General features: G+C 34.9%; 2 protein-coding genes and 1 non-coding gene across 6 annotated transcripts; 2 read left to right on the top strand and 1 right to left on the bottom strand.

Moving 5' to 3' along the window:
- The first annotated feature begins 3645 nt into the window (after nt 1-3645).
- TRNAR-ACG lies at nt 3646-3718 on the top strand. The gene has a single exon. It is a non-coding gene; the product is annotated as a tRNA-Arg (tRNA).
- A 316-nt stretch (nt 3719-4034) lies between these two features.
- On the bottom strand, nt 4035-10757 carry LOC116004377 (eukaryotic translation initiation factor 4B1-like). Its single transcript, XM_031244404.1, has 3 exons — nt 9580-10757; nt 6551-7018; nt 4035-4549 (listed from the first exon to the last, which is right to left on the bottom strand). The coding sequence occupies exons 1-3, from the start codon at nt 10743-10745 to the stop codon at nt 4525-4527; spliced, it is 1659 nt and encodes a 552-aa protein (XP_031100264.1). The 5' UTR covers nt 10746-10757; the 3' UTR covers nt 4035-4524.
- A 3056-nt stretch (nt 10758-13813) lies between these two features.
- LOC116004378 (coilin-like) lies at nt 13814-17106 on the top strand. 4 transcript variants are annotated; one of them, XM_031244407.1, is made up of 10 exons: nt 13814-14188; nt 14788-14857; nt 14937-15013; nt 15306-15449; nt 15616-15800; nt 15963-16034; nt 16116-16265; nt 16345-16498; nt 16581-16628; nt 16721-17106. In XM_031244407.1, the coding sequence occupies exons 5-10, from the start codon at nt 15753-15755 to the stop codon at nt 16753-16755; spliced, it is 507 nt and encodes a 168-aa protein (XP_031100267.1). In that variant the 5' UTR covers nt 13814-14188; nt 14788-14857; nt 14937-15013; nt 15306-15449; nt 15616-15752; the 3' UTR covers nt 16756-17106. The 4 variants fall into 4 exon arrangements, with proteins under 4 accessions (XP_031100267.1, XP_031100266.1, XP_031100265.1 ...); XM_031244406.1 differs by having other exon boundaries at nt 15302-15449; XM_031244408.1 differs by lacking the exon at nt 15306-15449 and having other exon boundaries at nt 13815-13975; nt 14136-14188.
- Nucleotides 17107-17130: the final 24 nt, after the last annotated feature.

Raw genomic sequence — 17130 nt, 5'->3', positions numbered from 1 at the left:
TGTACCCATGCCCAAACCCTCCCTAAACCCGAATCCGACACTACACCCCATTCCCACACCAAAAGCCACTCGGAGGTGATTCCATGGCGAGCTTCCCAGACCCACACCTCCTACCAGTCCCACTCCGACGCCGCACCAAATGCCAGCGCCGCCGCCCAGTCCCACTCCGACGCCACACCAAATGCCAACGTCGCCGCCTAGACCCACACCTCCTACCAGTCCCACTCCGACACCGCACCAAATGCCAGCGCCGCCGCCCAGTCCCACTCCGACGCCTCACCCAATGCCAGCGTTGCCGTCGGGTCCCACCACAGCGCTCTCTATTTTGGAGCAGTTTTCTTGGAAGAGCTCGAGGACCGACGATTGCTTTTGCCTTTTGGTGTTGGCTCCCTTGAGATTCCAGATCCGATTGAGGTGAAGTGCTTTCTTCGACTCATTCATCGATTGCTTTTGTTCTTAATTTAGTCGGTGAACCCCAAAATTAGAACAAAGTGCTTTTGCCTTTTGTCGTTGTTGTCAAATGGCTGTCATTTCTCTGTTCATCGCTGAGAATTGAGATTTTAGGATTTAGGAGTTATCTTTCTTTGTTCTGTAAATGAAGCCAAAAACTGAGATGAAAAGGAACACCTGAGAAGGAAAAGTAAATGAAATTACATTTCTATCCTTAGCTTTAACGTCAAATAAACGATTGTTTAGACCGAGGACCATTTCGGAAAGAAATTGCATAGTTGAGGATGCAATTGAACAATTTTTAAAGTCAAGAATCAAAGTGGTGAAATCCTCATAGTCGATGGACCAAATCGGTAATTAACTCTTTTTTTTATTTCTCAATAGATCAAATTTCTTTCATTCCTACTTTTTTTCTTTCCATAACTGCGTTACGTTGAAGTATTGAACATATAAATAAAAAATATTTTTCATAAAATGACTCTTTTTTTTTTTCGTTTAGTTGATAACTTTTTTAACCTACTGAAACACAAAGAATTAATATTAATTTTTTTTAACTACATTACGTTTGAAAATATGAAAAATATTTTTCAAAAAATGACTCATTTTTATTTCCTGTTTAGCTGATAACTTTAACATACTGAAGCACAAAGATCAAATACCAAACTCATGACCTCCTATTTGGGAGAGTCACGTGCCACAAAATCACAAGGTCATTAGCATGAACATATTATTTTTTTTTATAATAATAATAATAATAATAACAACAACAACAACAATAATAAGTGGTGGTGTGATGGTTGTGGCATGGTGGTGATGGGTGGGGTGGGGTGATGTGATGGTGGGAGTTATAATAAAACGGTAATTTGGAAACAAGCTTGAAGAGATATATAAGAGATAAGAGGGAGACGGAAAAATAAAGAATGCAAAAAATATCTTCTGATTAAAAATTTAGGAAGATATTTTCTTCCGAATTGAGCATTTTTTTCATTGATATTTTACCTTTTTTTTTTAATACCCAAACATAGGAAAATCTTGACAATGACTTTAGGAAATCATTTTTCGTGTTTCTAAATGGATCATAAATTTATTTTCTATTTTAAACATTTTAATAAGATAATAATTTATCTTTTATTCTCAAATTTCAACAAAATGGGATGAAATTGGTAATGAAAAACCCAATGGAGTTAAAATATAAAATTAGGCCAAATTATGAATTAAAACTATATCAGAAAATATTACCATATTCCAAAATTAAATCTAAATGATTTGTCAAAAGAAAATCTTAGATGGGTTAGATCTATACAAAGTAATATGAAAGGAAAAAAATTACTTAAAAGCTAATCTACATCTCTACAAATTTAATAAGAGTCAATAAAGTTAGGTTAGGAACTAAAAAATGTTGGTGCAATCGCTTGTTGAAATAAATGGTTCATATTATTTTAATTTTAGTATTTTTTTTAATGATTTTCCTTCTTTACCACTCTATTATATTATTTTCTTCCCTTAAATAACCATACTATTTATACGTATTTGTGGGTACGGTAATATTTACCACATCAATGGTAGTGTAGTGGTCTGATGGTCGTAGAGGTGGTGGTGTGGTGGTCATGGTGGTAGTGATGGTGTGGTGGTGGTTGTGGTGGTACTGGTGGTTAGGGTCATGTTGATAATGATAATATGGAAACTATAAAAGAAATGAGAGAGAAGATAAACATGAAAAATAATGAATTTGTAAAATGTCTTCGAATTAAAATTTTAGGAAGACATTTTTTGCCAAATAAACTGAACCATTTTTTCATTGACCATAAATATTTTCTATTAAATTTATTTTCAACACATGAAAACACAGAAAATGACTTTCAAAAATCATTGTTCAGGTTTTCAAACAGACCATAAATGAAAAATGGCGTTGTTGAGAAATTAAAAATTATTCGTTTATCTTTCCGGTCAAATTTATTATTAAATTGATTCTATGGCCTAATGAATAAGGCGATGATTTACGGAACAAGAGATTCTTGGTTTGATCTCCAGTGGAGTCAATTTTTGCTTTTTTTTTCTATTTCCGTCCAATTGTACGGTTAACACAAAAAAACACACCTTACGTACACAAACATGAACGTTAAAAACATAAATCACGCACCTAAAGATTTAAAATAGCGCACCTCAAGCACACTAACAAAGCACCTTAAGAACACAAATCACACACCTAAAATTTTAAAATGGTGCACATTAAGTTTCAACAATTGACGCAACTTAAATATACAAATCACGCACCTCAAATTTGACCTAGATGCAAAAATACCAAATTGTCATCGTATTTTTTTATCATTGTTAATCCTGGACATTGATTTAGGTAAAATCAATGGCTATATATATATATATATATATATATATATATATATATATATATATATATATATATATATATATATATATATATATATATATATTTATTTATTTATATATTTATATATTTATTTATATATTTATATATTTATTTATTTATTGTTTTGAAAACATTTCTGCTAAAATATTTAGGAAAATAAAATACATTTTATTTTTGAGAGTACTTTTATTAAAATAAGATTGTTTAAAATATCAGGGTGTCACGGTGGTTGTCATGGTGGTAGCGGTGGTGTGGTGGTGATGATGATGGTCATTAGGATCGTTGTGATAATGATAATATGGAAACTAGAAAAGAAATGAGAAAGAAGATAAACATGAAAAATAACAAAGTTGGAAAATGTCTTCCAACAAACAATTTAGGAAGACATATTTTACCAAATTGAACCATTTTTCCATGGACCATAATGAATAATTTTTATTAAATTTTATGTAAAATTGCACGTTTCGTCCCTAAGTTATAGGATAATTGTAAAATTTGTTCTCAAGTGTTTGTGATACTCACTTTTCGTCCATTTACTAATAAAACATTAGGGATGAAATTTACAATTTTAGTATAATTCAAGGACCAAAAGTGAGCACGAAATGACGAAAAGTGCAACACCAATGATAACTTAGGAATGAAAAGTGAGCATTCCCAACACTCAAGGATGAATTCTACAATTACCCTATATGGAAAATGAAAAATGAAAAATGACATGGTTGAGAAATTAAAAATTATTGGTTTTTTTTAGTAGTACTCAAAAATAATAATTATTGATATACGTTTGCAGTCAAATTTATTAACAAATTGACTCCATGGCCCAATGGATAAGGCGCTGGTCTACGAAACCAGAGATTCTGGGTTCGATCCCCAGTGGAGTCGGATTTGGGTTTTATAGTTTCTACTCCCCATTATTTTGCACTCCTCTATTACGGAGGACAATTTATTATTATATTATTCTCTATGATAATTTACTGTTATATTATTTTCAATTTTCTTAATCTTCCATTGTCATATTATTTTTACTTCTCCGATATCTCATTATTATTATCTTCCATGATTTTCTAGGTTCTTTTATTATTAGTAATAATTTTCTCTCATCTTTGATTAATATATTTTTACCAAAATTAGGAGTAACAAACAATACAAAGCAAGTTTTAAAGGAAATTCTCCAAATCAAGCAGTGGGACTCCACTAGTTATATATAATATGTACTGATGATTTCATTAGCCATAGATAGACAAAGCATTTCAAGAATGTCTTACCGTACAATGCAGCATTCTAACCTAAGACCCAAACACAACTAAATTTCCAACGTAAACTACTCGGAAAGAATAGAATATGGAACTACTTCGTATAGGTAAAACCCAAAAAGAAGACCGCAAGAGCAGATATGGTGTTGTTACATTAGTGTTTCTGACCAATAAGCAAAACCATTCTTAGCCTCTAAGACAGAAGCGAAAAGGGTGCAAAATTGGGATTCAAAGCGGCTTCAAGATGTGTCATAATTACCGCAAAAGTGTGCCAGCGTTCACCCATTCTAGCTCCGATCCTCACAGTAAAATTAGGATAAATAGTCGAGACGTGGTAAAAATTATTCTGTACTACTTTGTCAGATATTAGAGAAACCACTGCAGATGAAATTCACCAACTTTGTCAGATATTAGAGAAACCACTGCAGCTGAGATTCACCATCTGTTACCGGATCTTGACCTGCCAAACGATATGATAAAATAAACTAACGGTTTGTAAGAACTTCACTCAATCAACAACAGTTAGAGATAAATAAATGAAACTTCCCCGTTATACATTAATGACTAATGGCACACGATGGATACCACTTCTGGTGCAATTCTCGTACAGAAAGAATAAAATACAAATTGTGAGATATGGCTCGTCCCTAAGTTGGAAACATAGCCATATGCCCAAAGGGCAAGGCTATATAAAGAAGTCCAGCCCCACAAATTCAAAATATAGCACATAATACTCTAAAAACATATACTCTCGTAATACTCTAACCGTAACACATACAAATAATACAAACAAAATTTTAAAAAATAATAACAGCTGCCTAGGGCACCTATACAAAACTATTTTGCATTGTTTTTTTTTTCTTTTTGGTGATGTGAAGGAGAGTATCTTCCTGTGATTATATCTTTTGTTAAGCTTTGTAGATATGTTATACATACACAACAGGGCACTTCTATATAAAGGGGTTAAATCCCATGGCGGTGCCTTCAAATAAGGATTACCAATACTTAAAATAAAGAAAGCTTTCAGAATGTATTGTTCTCTGTAGGTATTAAGTCCAGAGTTCAACTGCTTGCCTCCTCAAAGCAACTCATTCATCCTAGTATCCTACTCTTAAGTATCAAGTGGAATTACTATTTAAAAAAAAAAAAAAANAAAAAAAAAAAAAAAAAAAAAAAAAAAAAAAAAAAACCCTTTCAAGAATGCATAGTTTTCTATATGTACCAAGATCAACTTGCTAGATTCTGAAGTACAGAGGATAATATTTTGTAGTCCCCCCTCCTTATCCCCCATTTGTCCTTCAAAAAAAAAGGACAGAATAGTCCCAGAGATGCCCCTAGGTTGAGCAAAGAAAAAGCATATCCACATAGGATGTGGACCTCAGCTGGAACTAAAATCAAAATTCTTCACCCATTTTTCAACAAATGATCCACTTTCTTATTCCGCTTTTTGGAAGAGTGACATTTACATTTTACACATACACACACATACACAAGTAGTTCCACTACAAAACCAGCCATAATTTGTGTGTTACCATAATAACACTTCTTAGTCTTATTAAAGCAAAATCTATATATTTACTAGCCAAATAATGCTCTCATCATTTTGTTTTGGAATCTTATTGTTTTTGGTTAAAGTTAAACACTTCTTAAGTTTATATAAATTATTCTCTAAGCCCCACATTGATTATTTACACAAGTATTGATAATGAACTATAAAAGATGCTTGAAGGTTGAAACTCTTTGAATTACTTTAGTTCTAGGCAGTTGAATTATAATTTCAAACTAAAAGAGGATATTATCATTATCTTCATGAACTAACTATGAATTTGAATTATTTCTCAAACAAAATGAATATTGTTTATTCGCAGCATTGTTATTTTACAAAATATAGGAGATACTATATTATTTTCAAACCCAAAAAAAAAAAAAAAAAAAAAAAAAAAAAAATGTTGGCAATTAAACATTTAAGCTAAAATTAATGTTAATCAAATTTAAAACAAAGAGTGTATTAGAGTTATTAATTAAATACATATACTCCATTCAAACACTTCACATGTACATAGGACTAAAGATTTGAAATGTATCTCAAGCATGTAGAAAAAAAAGCATTTAAAAAAAAAAAGAAAAAAAAAAGAGCTATATAATATTAAGTGCATCAAAAATGTAGTTCCACTCTTGTTCTCCACTAAAGCTAAGGTCATAGCATAAAATATATCTCAATCCTAATGCATAAAATTTGTTGATTATTGGATCATTTTGGTCAATATATCTGACTAGTTTTACAATCCTATTGACTACTTACAAAAAATTTCATAAAATTTTGTCATTTCCATCTTCATCTATTACATGTAACATGTTTATGTCATTCTAGTTTTCTCTAACAAAGCATGTGTTTTGGTGTGTGCAACTGTGAATATTGTGTGTGTGTGTGTGAGAGAGAGAGAGATAGAGAGAGTAGTACCTCTCCATGTCCCTGCCGCTAAAAAATCCTCTTTCTCTACCACCTCGAAAAGATCGTCTGTCATCAGGCCTACCACCCTGGTAGGCTCTTCTATCCTCACCTGTTCTACCAGCTTGGAAGGCTCTTCTATCGTCAAATGGCCTTGACAATGCATCTTGTGTACCATGCAGCTTAGGCCTCTCCACAAAATCATCAGTTCTGCGTTCACCAACAGATCCTTGGCCTCCTCGCTGAGGAGGGGATCTCTCAGGAAAGCCAGAAACTCTGCCTGACCCTGAGCCTGGCCTTTCCATGCCTTTCTCACTAAGATGAATTTTGTCCAAGTCATGGACCATCACATTCAAGTCTTTTTCTTTTTGATTTATCAGATGATGCAAGTGAGCCTGGTCTTCATCAGAGCTCTGCAGTGCCTCCTTTTTCAAGCTCTCTATTTCTTCTTTCAATTTCTTCTCCTCTTCTGACTCTGGTCTGAAATATTGTACTCCAATTAAACACATCCAGATATAGAGATATTTTATTCATTTTCTTCTTTTATTTTTATTCTCACAAGATGAATTTTGATAGTTAAATCATATAATGAAATTATAATACACCAATGCTCATACAAGCAAATAGACAACTGGTTATACAAATATGCAAATGCATTTGAAAAACGATTATTATGTCTCATTTGGCAGAAGAAAGAAGTCATCTAACTGGTGTGATATTGTATGTTGAATATAACTAAGGCCTAATTTGTAAAAGAGAAAAATACAGGCACAACAACAAAACAAAAACAAAACAAAACAAAAAAAAAAAAAACAAAAAAAAAAATAAAAAATCCTTCATACAACTTATTGATGGATTTCTGTTGAAGTAGATATAATTTCATATTACTCTGTATTGTAGTTATCATTGGAGAAGAATGAACGATTAAAAACCAGACAAGAATACCTCTAATTCTTGCTTTATCACTACATATACAACTGCATACGCAATTCCACTTCCCTTACTGGATAATGGAAAAGAATTAATGGCCTATGACACAATATAGCACAGCTCATCCCCATGACAATCACACAGCCAAATGCACTCCTGAACCAAAATGCAAGTAGCATGATTCTACTGTAATTCTAAAAAATATAGTAAAGCTGTATTATGCGAATTATTAATCTTTTGTTATTACATGTGATATGCATGACTCTAGAAAGGAAGTGTATGTATTTCACTGGGGGATAGTAATGTACATGCTTCTTTCCCACTTTACTATTTATATTTGTTCTTAAGACACTAAAATCAGTTGGCCTATATAAAAGACACAATCAATGAAACAGAACTATAAACCAATGAATAAACAAAGAATTTAATACCGAGAATTATAAGGATGATTTCATCCAAACCATTTGATCAAGTCAAACTTAATATCCAAACCGTTAGTTGAGACCCATATGCATAAATTAGTCAACAGTTAAGCACATAAAAGGACAAAGCATTGTGCTGACTACAACAAACATTCATCAGGCAAACCTCACCTATCAGTTCACAAGACATATTAAAGACATCCATCATGTTCAAACCTGCTCCACCTAATTATCATAGAATGAAGTGCAATTACATATACTTAGGAATACAACTGACTAACACTAACTAAGAATGTATGTTGAAAACTACAGAAAATAAGTAGCACCCATTAATACATATTGTCACTCTAAGAGTACTACATTTGCAACTGTTTTGTGTATGATTCCTTTATGCAAAACTAAGTTGATAATTTTAGCTGAGACAAAATTAAAATGCCTTCTTTGTGACATATCTTCTTTTATAGCTCCTATAAAGCATTATCTCAACTCAACTATGTTCTCAATCCCAATCTATTGGTATCTGGCAGTCTGGTAAATATTATTGAATTAATACCACTTTTGATCCCTCGATTATAGTGACATTTCTACTTTTAGTCTTACACTATCAATTTGACAAAACTTAATCACTTGGTCTTTTGAAATGACCAAATTTAATCCAAAATACCCCCACTTTTTGGACATTTCACCAAATTTCAACCTTCTAGAGGTTAGGACATTTTGGACTAAATTTGGTCAATTTAAAAAGTGGAATGGCTAAACTTGATCAAATTAATAGTCAAACACAAAGTGAAAATGCCATCTAGTGACAAAAATCAGTATTAATTCTTATAATATTTCTCAGCCAACTCTCTTTAATGTTAACTTAAAATCCTTGAACTAGCGTGCCTAACTTAACAAAGTTTATCCAACTATCCAAGAAAATACTTCTATCTTGGTATGCTCCTTTCTCATCCATCATTACCAAATTATTAATCCTAAACAAGACATCCAGAAGCCTATGCCAAATATGATACAGTCTTGGGTCAAAGATACAGATCTTGCTGCCCAATCTGCTCAATTTGATTTGGAATCAATTTAGTTATCTTATTTCCTATTTTATATTTTTATTAGCCGTTGCTCTTTTTACTTTAAGTAAGCATATTTTAGAATATCGTTTCCTTATGTCTTAAGCTGTTACTCCTATATATATATGGAGAAGTATTACATTGTCTTAGTAAGTTAGAATTTGAATAAAATCAAAAGGGAAGTTTCTTCCTCCAGCTTCTTCTTTCTCTCTTGTTCTGCCTTCCCTTCACCACAGGGAACCCAACTTCTTCTTCTATTAGCCATCGTCACGATGCGAAGCCAAACATCCAACACATCAAAATATTAACCACAAAGTCCTAACTCCTAATTAGCAACTTTTTCATGTTTTCACTTTCAGTATGACCATTTCTCCAAACATGCTTACTACCACTACAATGACTTTATTAGCATTTTGCTTCCTCGACCATAAAATTTTCCATTTTTTCAAACTGCTTTGTCATGAAATAGATACAATACACAAAATCAAGACACACAAAAGCAGGCAAGAGCTAATACAATGATCACTAACTGCATTTCATAATGATATGCATAGATTATCAGCATCATTTTCATAAAGCCAAACAATTCTAAATCTCAAGATGAAAAGAAAAAAAAAATACAAACCTGTCATTGCATTGATGCTCTGAGACCAAATCAATCTTCCTCCAATCTATGCCCTTCTCCTCGAGCAATACCTCCCTTGGCTTGGCATCACCGAAAGGATTCACCTTTGGTTTTGCCATCACCGGCTCCTCTACCATACCCTGCAATGCAGATCCTTCAGATCGGCCAGACTGCGAGCTTCCAGGCCTACTAGACTGCGCACTCGTTGGTCTACTAGTACCTACTTTCACCTCGTTCTCCATATCCATCTTTTTCCAGTCTAAACCTTTCTCCGCCAGCACCTCCTCCCGAGGCCTTGCTGCCCCAAATGGGTTAGGCTTGTTCACCTTCACATTGTCACCTCCCTGCTCGTTCTTAGGTGATTCCAAAACCAATCTCTGAACTCCATCCCTCGACCAGCGCTCGGGTTCAGGCCTCGAGTCTCTGAATCCCGAGCCAAAAGTCGAAGATCTGGCGGGCGGTGAAGCAATGGGAACGGGTTTCTTCGAAGCGCCCCAGTTGTCGTCCCCGTCAGCCCTAGATGCTCCACCGCCGCCTCCGAGTGCACCGTACTTTGAACGAGCAGGAGCTTGAGTAGGACTAGAATTGTACGATGGTAAGGGTTTCTTCGCGGAAGCCCAATTATCAACCTCGTCAGCTCTGGAGGGTTGATCGAAATCCGGAGCCCTAGATGGTGGGCCCTTCCGTTGTTCATTATCGAATCCCCCTCCATATTGCCTCCGATCGGCGCCCCAGGAAGCCTCGCCATCGAGGTCTCGATCTCGGATCCGACCCGGTGGAGGGCCCATAGACCTAGCCCCATAATTAGAGAACCCCCCGCCCAGACGTCCTTGTTGCATTTCCTCGGCGGACCGCTCTTTGGGACCTGTAGGGAGCCGGAGCATCTCTTCCGTCGTCAAGCGGCTAGTGGAGCCGTAGCCATGGCCTGAGCCATACGAGCTCTGCATCGTGAACTGCTGCAAGCTCATCTTTGTCTTCTTCTTCTGCTTGGTGCTGGTAGCCTCCTTAAGGCTTGGGTAGTTCTGAGAGTCCCCTGCAGCAGAGACGGCGGCGGCGGCTGCTGGCTTATTGGCAGCATGTTGTGCAGCTCGCTCGCGCTCCTCCGCTTCCTCTCGCTCGGCTTCAGCAGCCCAGTCGCCGATGTTCCCCCACGGAGATTTCGACATTTCCGAAGATCAAGATCTTAAACCAGAAATGAGAAACTGTCTTTTAAAACGCACACTTATATATAAAAGGTGTTAATTATTCTCTTTTTTCTTTTGAAAAATTGCACCATTAACCCCTAAGTTATGGTTATGCAATAATTGTAGAATTCCTTCATATTATTGATAATGTCCATTCTTCGTCTCTAAATTATCATTAGTTTTGTACTTTTCATCTATTTATTTATTAATAAAACATTAGAGACAAAATTAGCAACGTTAGTATAACTTAGAGACAAAAAGTAAGCAAGAAAAATTAATAAAAGACGAAAAGTGCAACGCCAATCAGTGTTGCGAAACTTGCTAGAGCGACTAACACCTAGGATTAAAAAAAAAAGTTTTAAAGGATAAAAATGTAAAATTCAGCAGCAACGTCACTAACATATTAACATTAATACACAATAACATTAACACAATAAGCAATACATTTCAAACAAATAACTAATAACTACTTAACTTGTTAGTGTTTTAAGTCTAAAGTTCTAAACTCTACTGATGTAATTGGCTGTTTTATTATGACAAATTAGTTAGGAATAAGTCGTGAGCCTGTCAGACGACTGATTGATCAGACTCTACGACAGTGCGTCCGAGGTATATCCATTAAGCTTCACTGACTTATTTTTGCTGAGCTAAACAGAGCAGTTATCGTCAAAGAGGTGTGATTACAAGAAAGTCCCTATCTTCTGAACACCTTAAATGGTATCACGGTAATTTTTTTACATGGATTCAAATCTCTAAGGATTACCGTGTGACCTAAGTTAGAGTATTATTTAAAGGTGGTAGATGGTTCAAGAATTACACACAATGAAATTATTGAAGTTCTAGTCAAAAGAATAACCATGTCCCCTTAGTTAAAAAAGATACACTCTGACTATACTTTGTCTTCTCAAGAAATCAAGTTCTGGTGATTTAAAGTTAAAGAACTTGAGAAGGCAAAATTGTTGATACTTAATTTGTAGACGTGAAGGCCATGCAACTGTGAAACAGTGAAGGGTGAGTCATCAAGACAGACTGCATTAGAATAGCTCTCTAAGAAGGGGACTTCGTTGGACTTCTGACGCATAGATTTTCGATATTGGCAATATGTTGTAAGCCTAAGTCAGTCGGGTAGTTACCTTTTGAGGATCACTTTGGTGAGAAAGTTTCTCTTACCTTCTGTACTGTAGGGGTTGAAGTATAGTGGATTGGACAAACTGTAGCCGTCCCCTAAACGTAGGTACTAAGGTATCAAACTGGGTTAACAATACTGTTTGTCAGTTTAGTTTATACGTTTACTTTCCACATTTGATATCTATACTTTGTCGCATGTTCTGAGTGAATATTATCTAAGATTCTTAAAAGATAATTTTGTATAGATAAAGCATATTAGCATAAACCAAGTCAAACAATATAGAATATTAGGATAAATATAATGAAATTTCATTTGGTATCCGAGCTTTTAAGTCTAAAAAGTGACTTGATCCATAGGGAATTCTAAATTTTGCTATAATTCTTGATATTCTTGTTTAATAAGTGTAATACAAAGTTTGTGTGTAGTTTGTTTCTTGGCACTTTGACTCACAGATGGATAACAACATCAAACCCCATGAGTTGGATGGTACCAATTATGCGTTCTGAAAATCTATAATGGAGATTTATCTGCAAGCTTAAGGAACAAGGGTTTGGCGTATGTTGATCACCGACTGGGAACCACCAAAGGTTAACAATGACGACGGAACAATAGCCATTAAGCCAAAGATTGACTAGACTGGTGATGAAATCAGTAAATCATATTACAACAATAAGGCGTTGAACTCCATCGTTGGCTTACTTCATGAATTCGTATTCACCCTTGTTGCTAGAGTGCGAGAAGCCAAGAAAGCATGGAACATCCTAGAAACCAGATTATAAGGAACAAATGATGTTAAACAGTCTAAACTTCAGATGGTGTTGTCTGAATTTGAAGCACTAAGAATGAATGAAGAAGAATCAATCACAGATTTCCATAATAGGGTGCAAGATTTGATGAATAGAGCTTTAATCTTGGGAAAACCATTCTCTGAGTTATGAGTGGTGAAAAAGATCATTCGATCACTTCCTAAGCCATTTTGTATGAAGGTAACATCAATCTAGGAAAACCAAGGATGAGAAAATAAATCAGTTGGAAAACCGATGATAAGCCTACACACATATGAACTTCAAGTCCTCGCTGATGAAAACCCTAATTAAGGGAAAAAAGGGTAAATCAATCGCTTTTACGGCCGATCTTGAGGATGAGTCTGATAACGAAGATATTGATGATGAATCCTTGGTTCTTTTGACGAAAAAACTTCACAAAGATTCTCAAAGAATTCAATCGAAGAAGTCAAAATCAAACTAGAGGAAGAAATCAATTCAAGCCAGGAAATCAGCTGAGTTAGAAGAATACATTCAATTTTACTGGTCCAAAATCTGGGCAATCATCTAGGTCTGGGCAACAAAAGAACACTCCATCAACATCGACTAATAAATCTCTGAGTTAGAAGAATACATTCAATACTCGATTTGATTAAGTTATCACCTGCACATTAAATTAGTCAACACGTTAGTAATTACAATGAAGAATTCATTAAAAAAATTTGTAGGAACTTCCATGAATTGCATGTAAGATGTAAATGTACGAATTAAGTTGCATACTTACTACGACTACGTTTGGTTCTTGGCGGATCCGTCAATTTTTGGCGGATTCACCGTTTTTCGCATTTTGACCTTGGTCAAAACGCTGAAAACAGTATTTGGTTAATGGCGGTTCGGAGCAGCGGATCTGCTCCAAACTGCCAAGTTGCAACACGCAGCAATTAGCAGCGTGTTGCATTGGCGTTTTGAAATGGATTCATCCCTTCTTAATCAAAGATTAAGGGTTCGATCCTTAACTTTGAGTATGAAACAACCTTAAATAATATATTATAAAGCAATATATTTTATGTACAAAAATAATATACTTTCATATACTTTTTGTTTTAAAAAAATGTAGTTTTTAATTATGGCTGTGTGGACTGCATTTTAGGCTGTCAATCCCTCCATCCGATTCCAGAAGCTTCACTCCACCATCTGCTCCCAATTTCCAATTGCATTTCTCTGTTCCGTCACTTTGGCAACTACACCATTTTATCTACCTTTTTACTCCATCTCCACCATGTACTACGCCCGTCTGCTTTGCGATCCATTTACAGGAGGTTCAATCTTCTTAGCGATTTCTGGTCCTTGTATTTGAAACTCAACCATTTTAGATAGAATACTATTCCATCTCCCACAGCCCGCAGGCGATTCTTGTAAATCGCTCAAGCTTATGGTTTGACGACTTAGTCTGTGTTGGTTTTTCAATACCTAATGCAGATCGGTTCGGGTAGCACAATACTTCACTCTCTAGGTTGGATCGGGCATCCAAGGTAAGTCTATTCTAAGACTCCCGATCTCTAGAATTTGAGTTAGATACATAGAACCCTAACATGTTAATATCATTGGTGGCTAGTTTCATCTTGGAATACTAAAAGATTTTGATGTTAATAAATGCTGTTGTGATCCCAGCAAATATTGATTAATCAAATTAAGTAGTGATAATTTATTTATCATGATCATAAGTTATATTTCTTATGCATAAGTTTTTTCTAAACTTTAATCCTGTTGTATAATATCAGTACTTGATGATTAAAATCATAGTATATGTGTTACTTTCCTTATTTCATTACCTGTTCTCATGTATTGTCTAACATTTATTTTTAGTTTGTGCAAATGATGATAAGAAATTCTGATGCCTCATAGAGAATTCATTATTAAGTTGTCTACTCTATCCGCAAGATGCGTCCTACCCTCAGGGGTAGGATTACTTAGCTGGTTTTTCTGTAGTCTCACGTGTATCTTTACATTTAACTAAGCTTACTTCATAATGTACCTTTAATCTATATATTTCAGACTGTCACATACTTGGTATGAAATTTGGTTAAGACTTGGTTACCCTTACTATTTTTGATTTATACTTTTGCCACAGAGTTCATACATGTATGAAGTTGTGGCTAATCTCCAATGACTTACCTTGTATGACCAACCTGTCATTTAAGGTATGCAACTTCTATATGTATGTTTCTTTTAGTTCCCCAGTATTATTGTATCTAATATAAATCATTTTTTAATCATCAGGTGTTGGATTTGCTAGATATAATTGCTACATGCTATATATTTTAAACTCATATTCCATTCTGAGAACATCAGCGTAGGTAAATGATTTTACAATTGATTTGTTTGATTACTTATATATTTTATAGGTTCCATATTCGGTGATTGATTAAACATGTCCCTAGCATTTTTTAGTGTAAATTTTATCATGACAATTATAATATTTGTGTCTTTTATGACTGAGTGTTAAAAACAAATGAAAACAGTGTCTTGACATATCTACATGGTACATACATATGATGACTTTCAATTGGAACATAGTTCCATATACTGTGAACTACGTACAATGTCTTTGAAATTGTACCATTGATGTTTGGTCTTCATCGTAGGCAGTATCCTTTTCTTCCTCCTTAAGGCAGTATCCTTGAGTCATAAGGCAGTTCCACTCTTCCTGATGCCTAAGGTCTTCCTCCTTAGAAGATTCATTCCTGCAAAAAAACTCCCACAAAATCTGCATACAGTGGATTATAGATAGCTGTGAGTGTTAGTTTATAAGTCTTAGACATTGTTAAGCAACTTTAAAATTCAATCATAAAACAAAGTATTTTGGCTAGATATTTCAGCCATTAATATCTAGCTATCATTAAGGTTGTTTCCTTTCACACTTCTACTGCTGTATAAAATGTAAATGTACCGATTTCAGGTGGAATGGGGTCATCAACAAGAAAAATGGTCAGAAATTGGGCAAAGACAAAATTTCATTTTCTCAAAGAAATGAAATTAATGAGTTGAACAAAGAATCATCTGAAATGTCAAGTGCTGAAAAGATTACACATTGTGATGGATCAATTGACTTTGCTAAAATTCCATCCCTCTGATACACTTAAGGTTAGCTCAAGTATATTACTGTATTCAATTGCTGCCTTTTATCCACAATAAATATTTTGCTTTGACGAAATTGGTATATGCAACCTACTACACATAGCTTAAGACTATTTTGTGTTGCAATATCTATCATATACATCCCAACTGTTATTCTCTCTATTGTAGGAAGGCGATGTGATTGCATATCGGCTGCTTAAGTTATCATCCAACTGGACTGCTGAGCTCTCCCCGTACCATGTATTTCGTTGCATTATGATTTGTATTTTGGTTATTGATAGGATCATGAGAGAAAAGTTTTGACATCCCCTTTTACTGAAGGTTGGCAAAGTATCATCATTCAATTCTGAATCAAGTAGAGCTTCACTGATGCCAGTTGCCGGATATCCATTTTATTCCAAAAAGTCAGGTGAAGACGAATGCATAATGCAACCTGATAGTTCTCTTTATAAAGAGGATGGATCATTGGAGGTAAGTTCTTTCCATTTCTTGGGTAAACTCTCTCCACTGTGAGCAGCTGCTCTAAATTTGAATTATAACTGGTATGTAGATAGATTTGTCATCACTTGTTGATGTTCGTGTTGTAAAAACCACCACATTTAACCCTTCAAAAGAAGTTTCTATTTGGACTGGTGCTGGTGCCTCCAGCAACACATTAGCAGTATCAAGTGGCTCTAGTGATAAGCAAACGCCTACTTTTCCTGGTACTAGCTTTTTTTTTTTTTTGGAAGTTAGCAATTAAGATGGGAGTTGTTCTGAACTTAAAATATTGTCTTGTTTCTCCAGAAAATGGGGAAGTAAACCATGAAAAACAAATGCATACTTGCAGCAGAGGTATGAATTGTATTCAGTTCCATCATTACCTTGGTCAAATCTTTGCCTATTGAGATGTTATTTAAAACCTAATAATGTCTCTCAATTGCTAGAAAGTGGAGTGAACCTTTTGGAACAACTCAGCTAGGCTTTATCTGCGAAAAAGGAACAACTTCCTCAACAAAGTAGTTGGGGTAAGAAGGTGACTCCAGGCAAGATTTCATGCTCATATGGCCTAGAAAAAAAGGGTTTCTCACGATGGAAAAATAAGAGATGAATGGTAAACACCAATGGTATTCTATGCTCTGGTATGCTCCATCACTTGCAACCTGCGTGACCGAGGATGAACTAGTTTCACAGCCCAAAACACAACTACCCAGAACCAAAGTTTTAATGTATTGTGTATTCATGTGATCTAGTTGCCCCAACATGAACAAAAGAACATTATAGATATGCATATATTTATATATATTTATCCAAGTGTGTGGTTTTGTTTCTCCATTCCTGTATGCATGTGTGGGTA

Source organism: Ipomoea triloba, chromosome 14, assembly GCF_003576645.1.
Source record: "Ipomoea triloba cultivar NCNSP0323 chromosome 14, ASM357664v1".
NCBI classification, from domain to species: domain Eukaryota; kingdom Viridiplantae; phylum Streptophyta; class Magnoliopsida; order Solanales; family Convolvulaceae; genus Ipomoea; species Ipomoea triloba.
Note: the sequence above shows the minus strand (reverse complement) of the source record. Positions and strands in the feature narration are given on the sequence as shown.

Bases quoted from the DNA above. Each gene is read 5' to 3' on its own strand.
- LOC116004377 (XM_031244404.1), bottom strand. From the start codon at position 10,745: ATGTCGAAATCTCCGTGGGGGAACATCGGCGACTGGGCTGCTGAAGCC. The intron at 7,019-9,579 runs GTTTGTATTTTT...ACAATATTTCAG, and splicing joins GAGCATCAATGCAATGACAG to ACCAGAGTCAGAAGAGGAGA. The intron at 4,550-6,550 runs GTACTACTCTCT...ATCGTTTGGCAG, and splicing joins AGCGGCAGGGACATGGAGAG to GTCAAGATCCGGTAACAGAT.
- LOC116004378 (XM_031244405.1), top strand. From the start codon at position 15,753: ATGGATCAATTGACTTTGCTAAAATTCCATCCCTCTGATACACTTAAG. The intron at 15,801-15,962 runs GTTAGCTCAAGT...TCTCTATTGTAG, and splicing joins ATCCCTCTGATACACTTAAG to GAAGGCGATGTGATTGCATA. The intron at 16,035-16,115 runs GTATTTCGTTGC...CTTTTACTGAAG, and splicing joins CTGAGCTCTCCCCGTACCAT to GTTGGCAAAGTATCATCATT.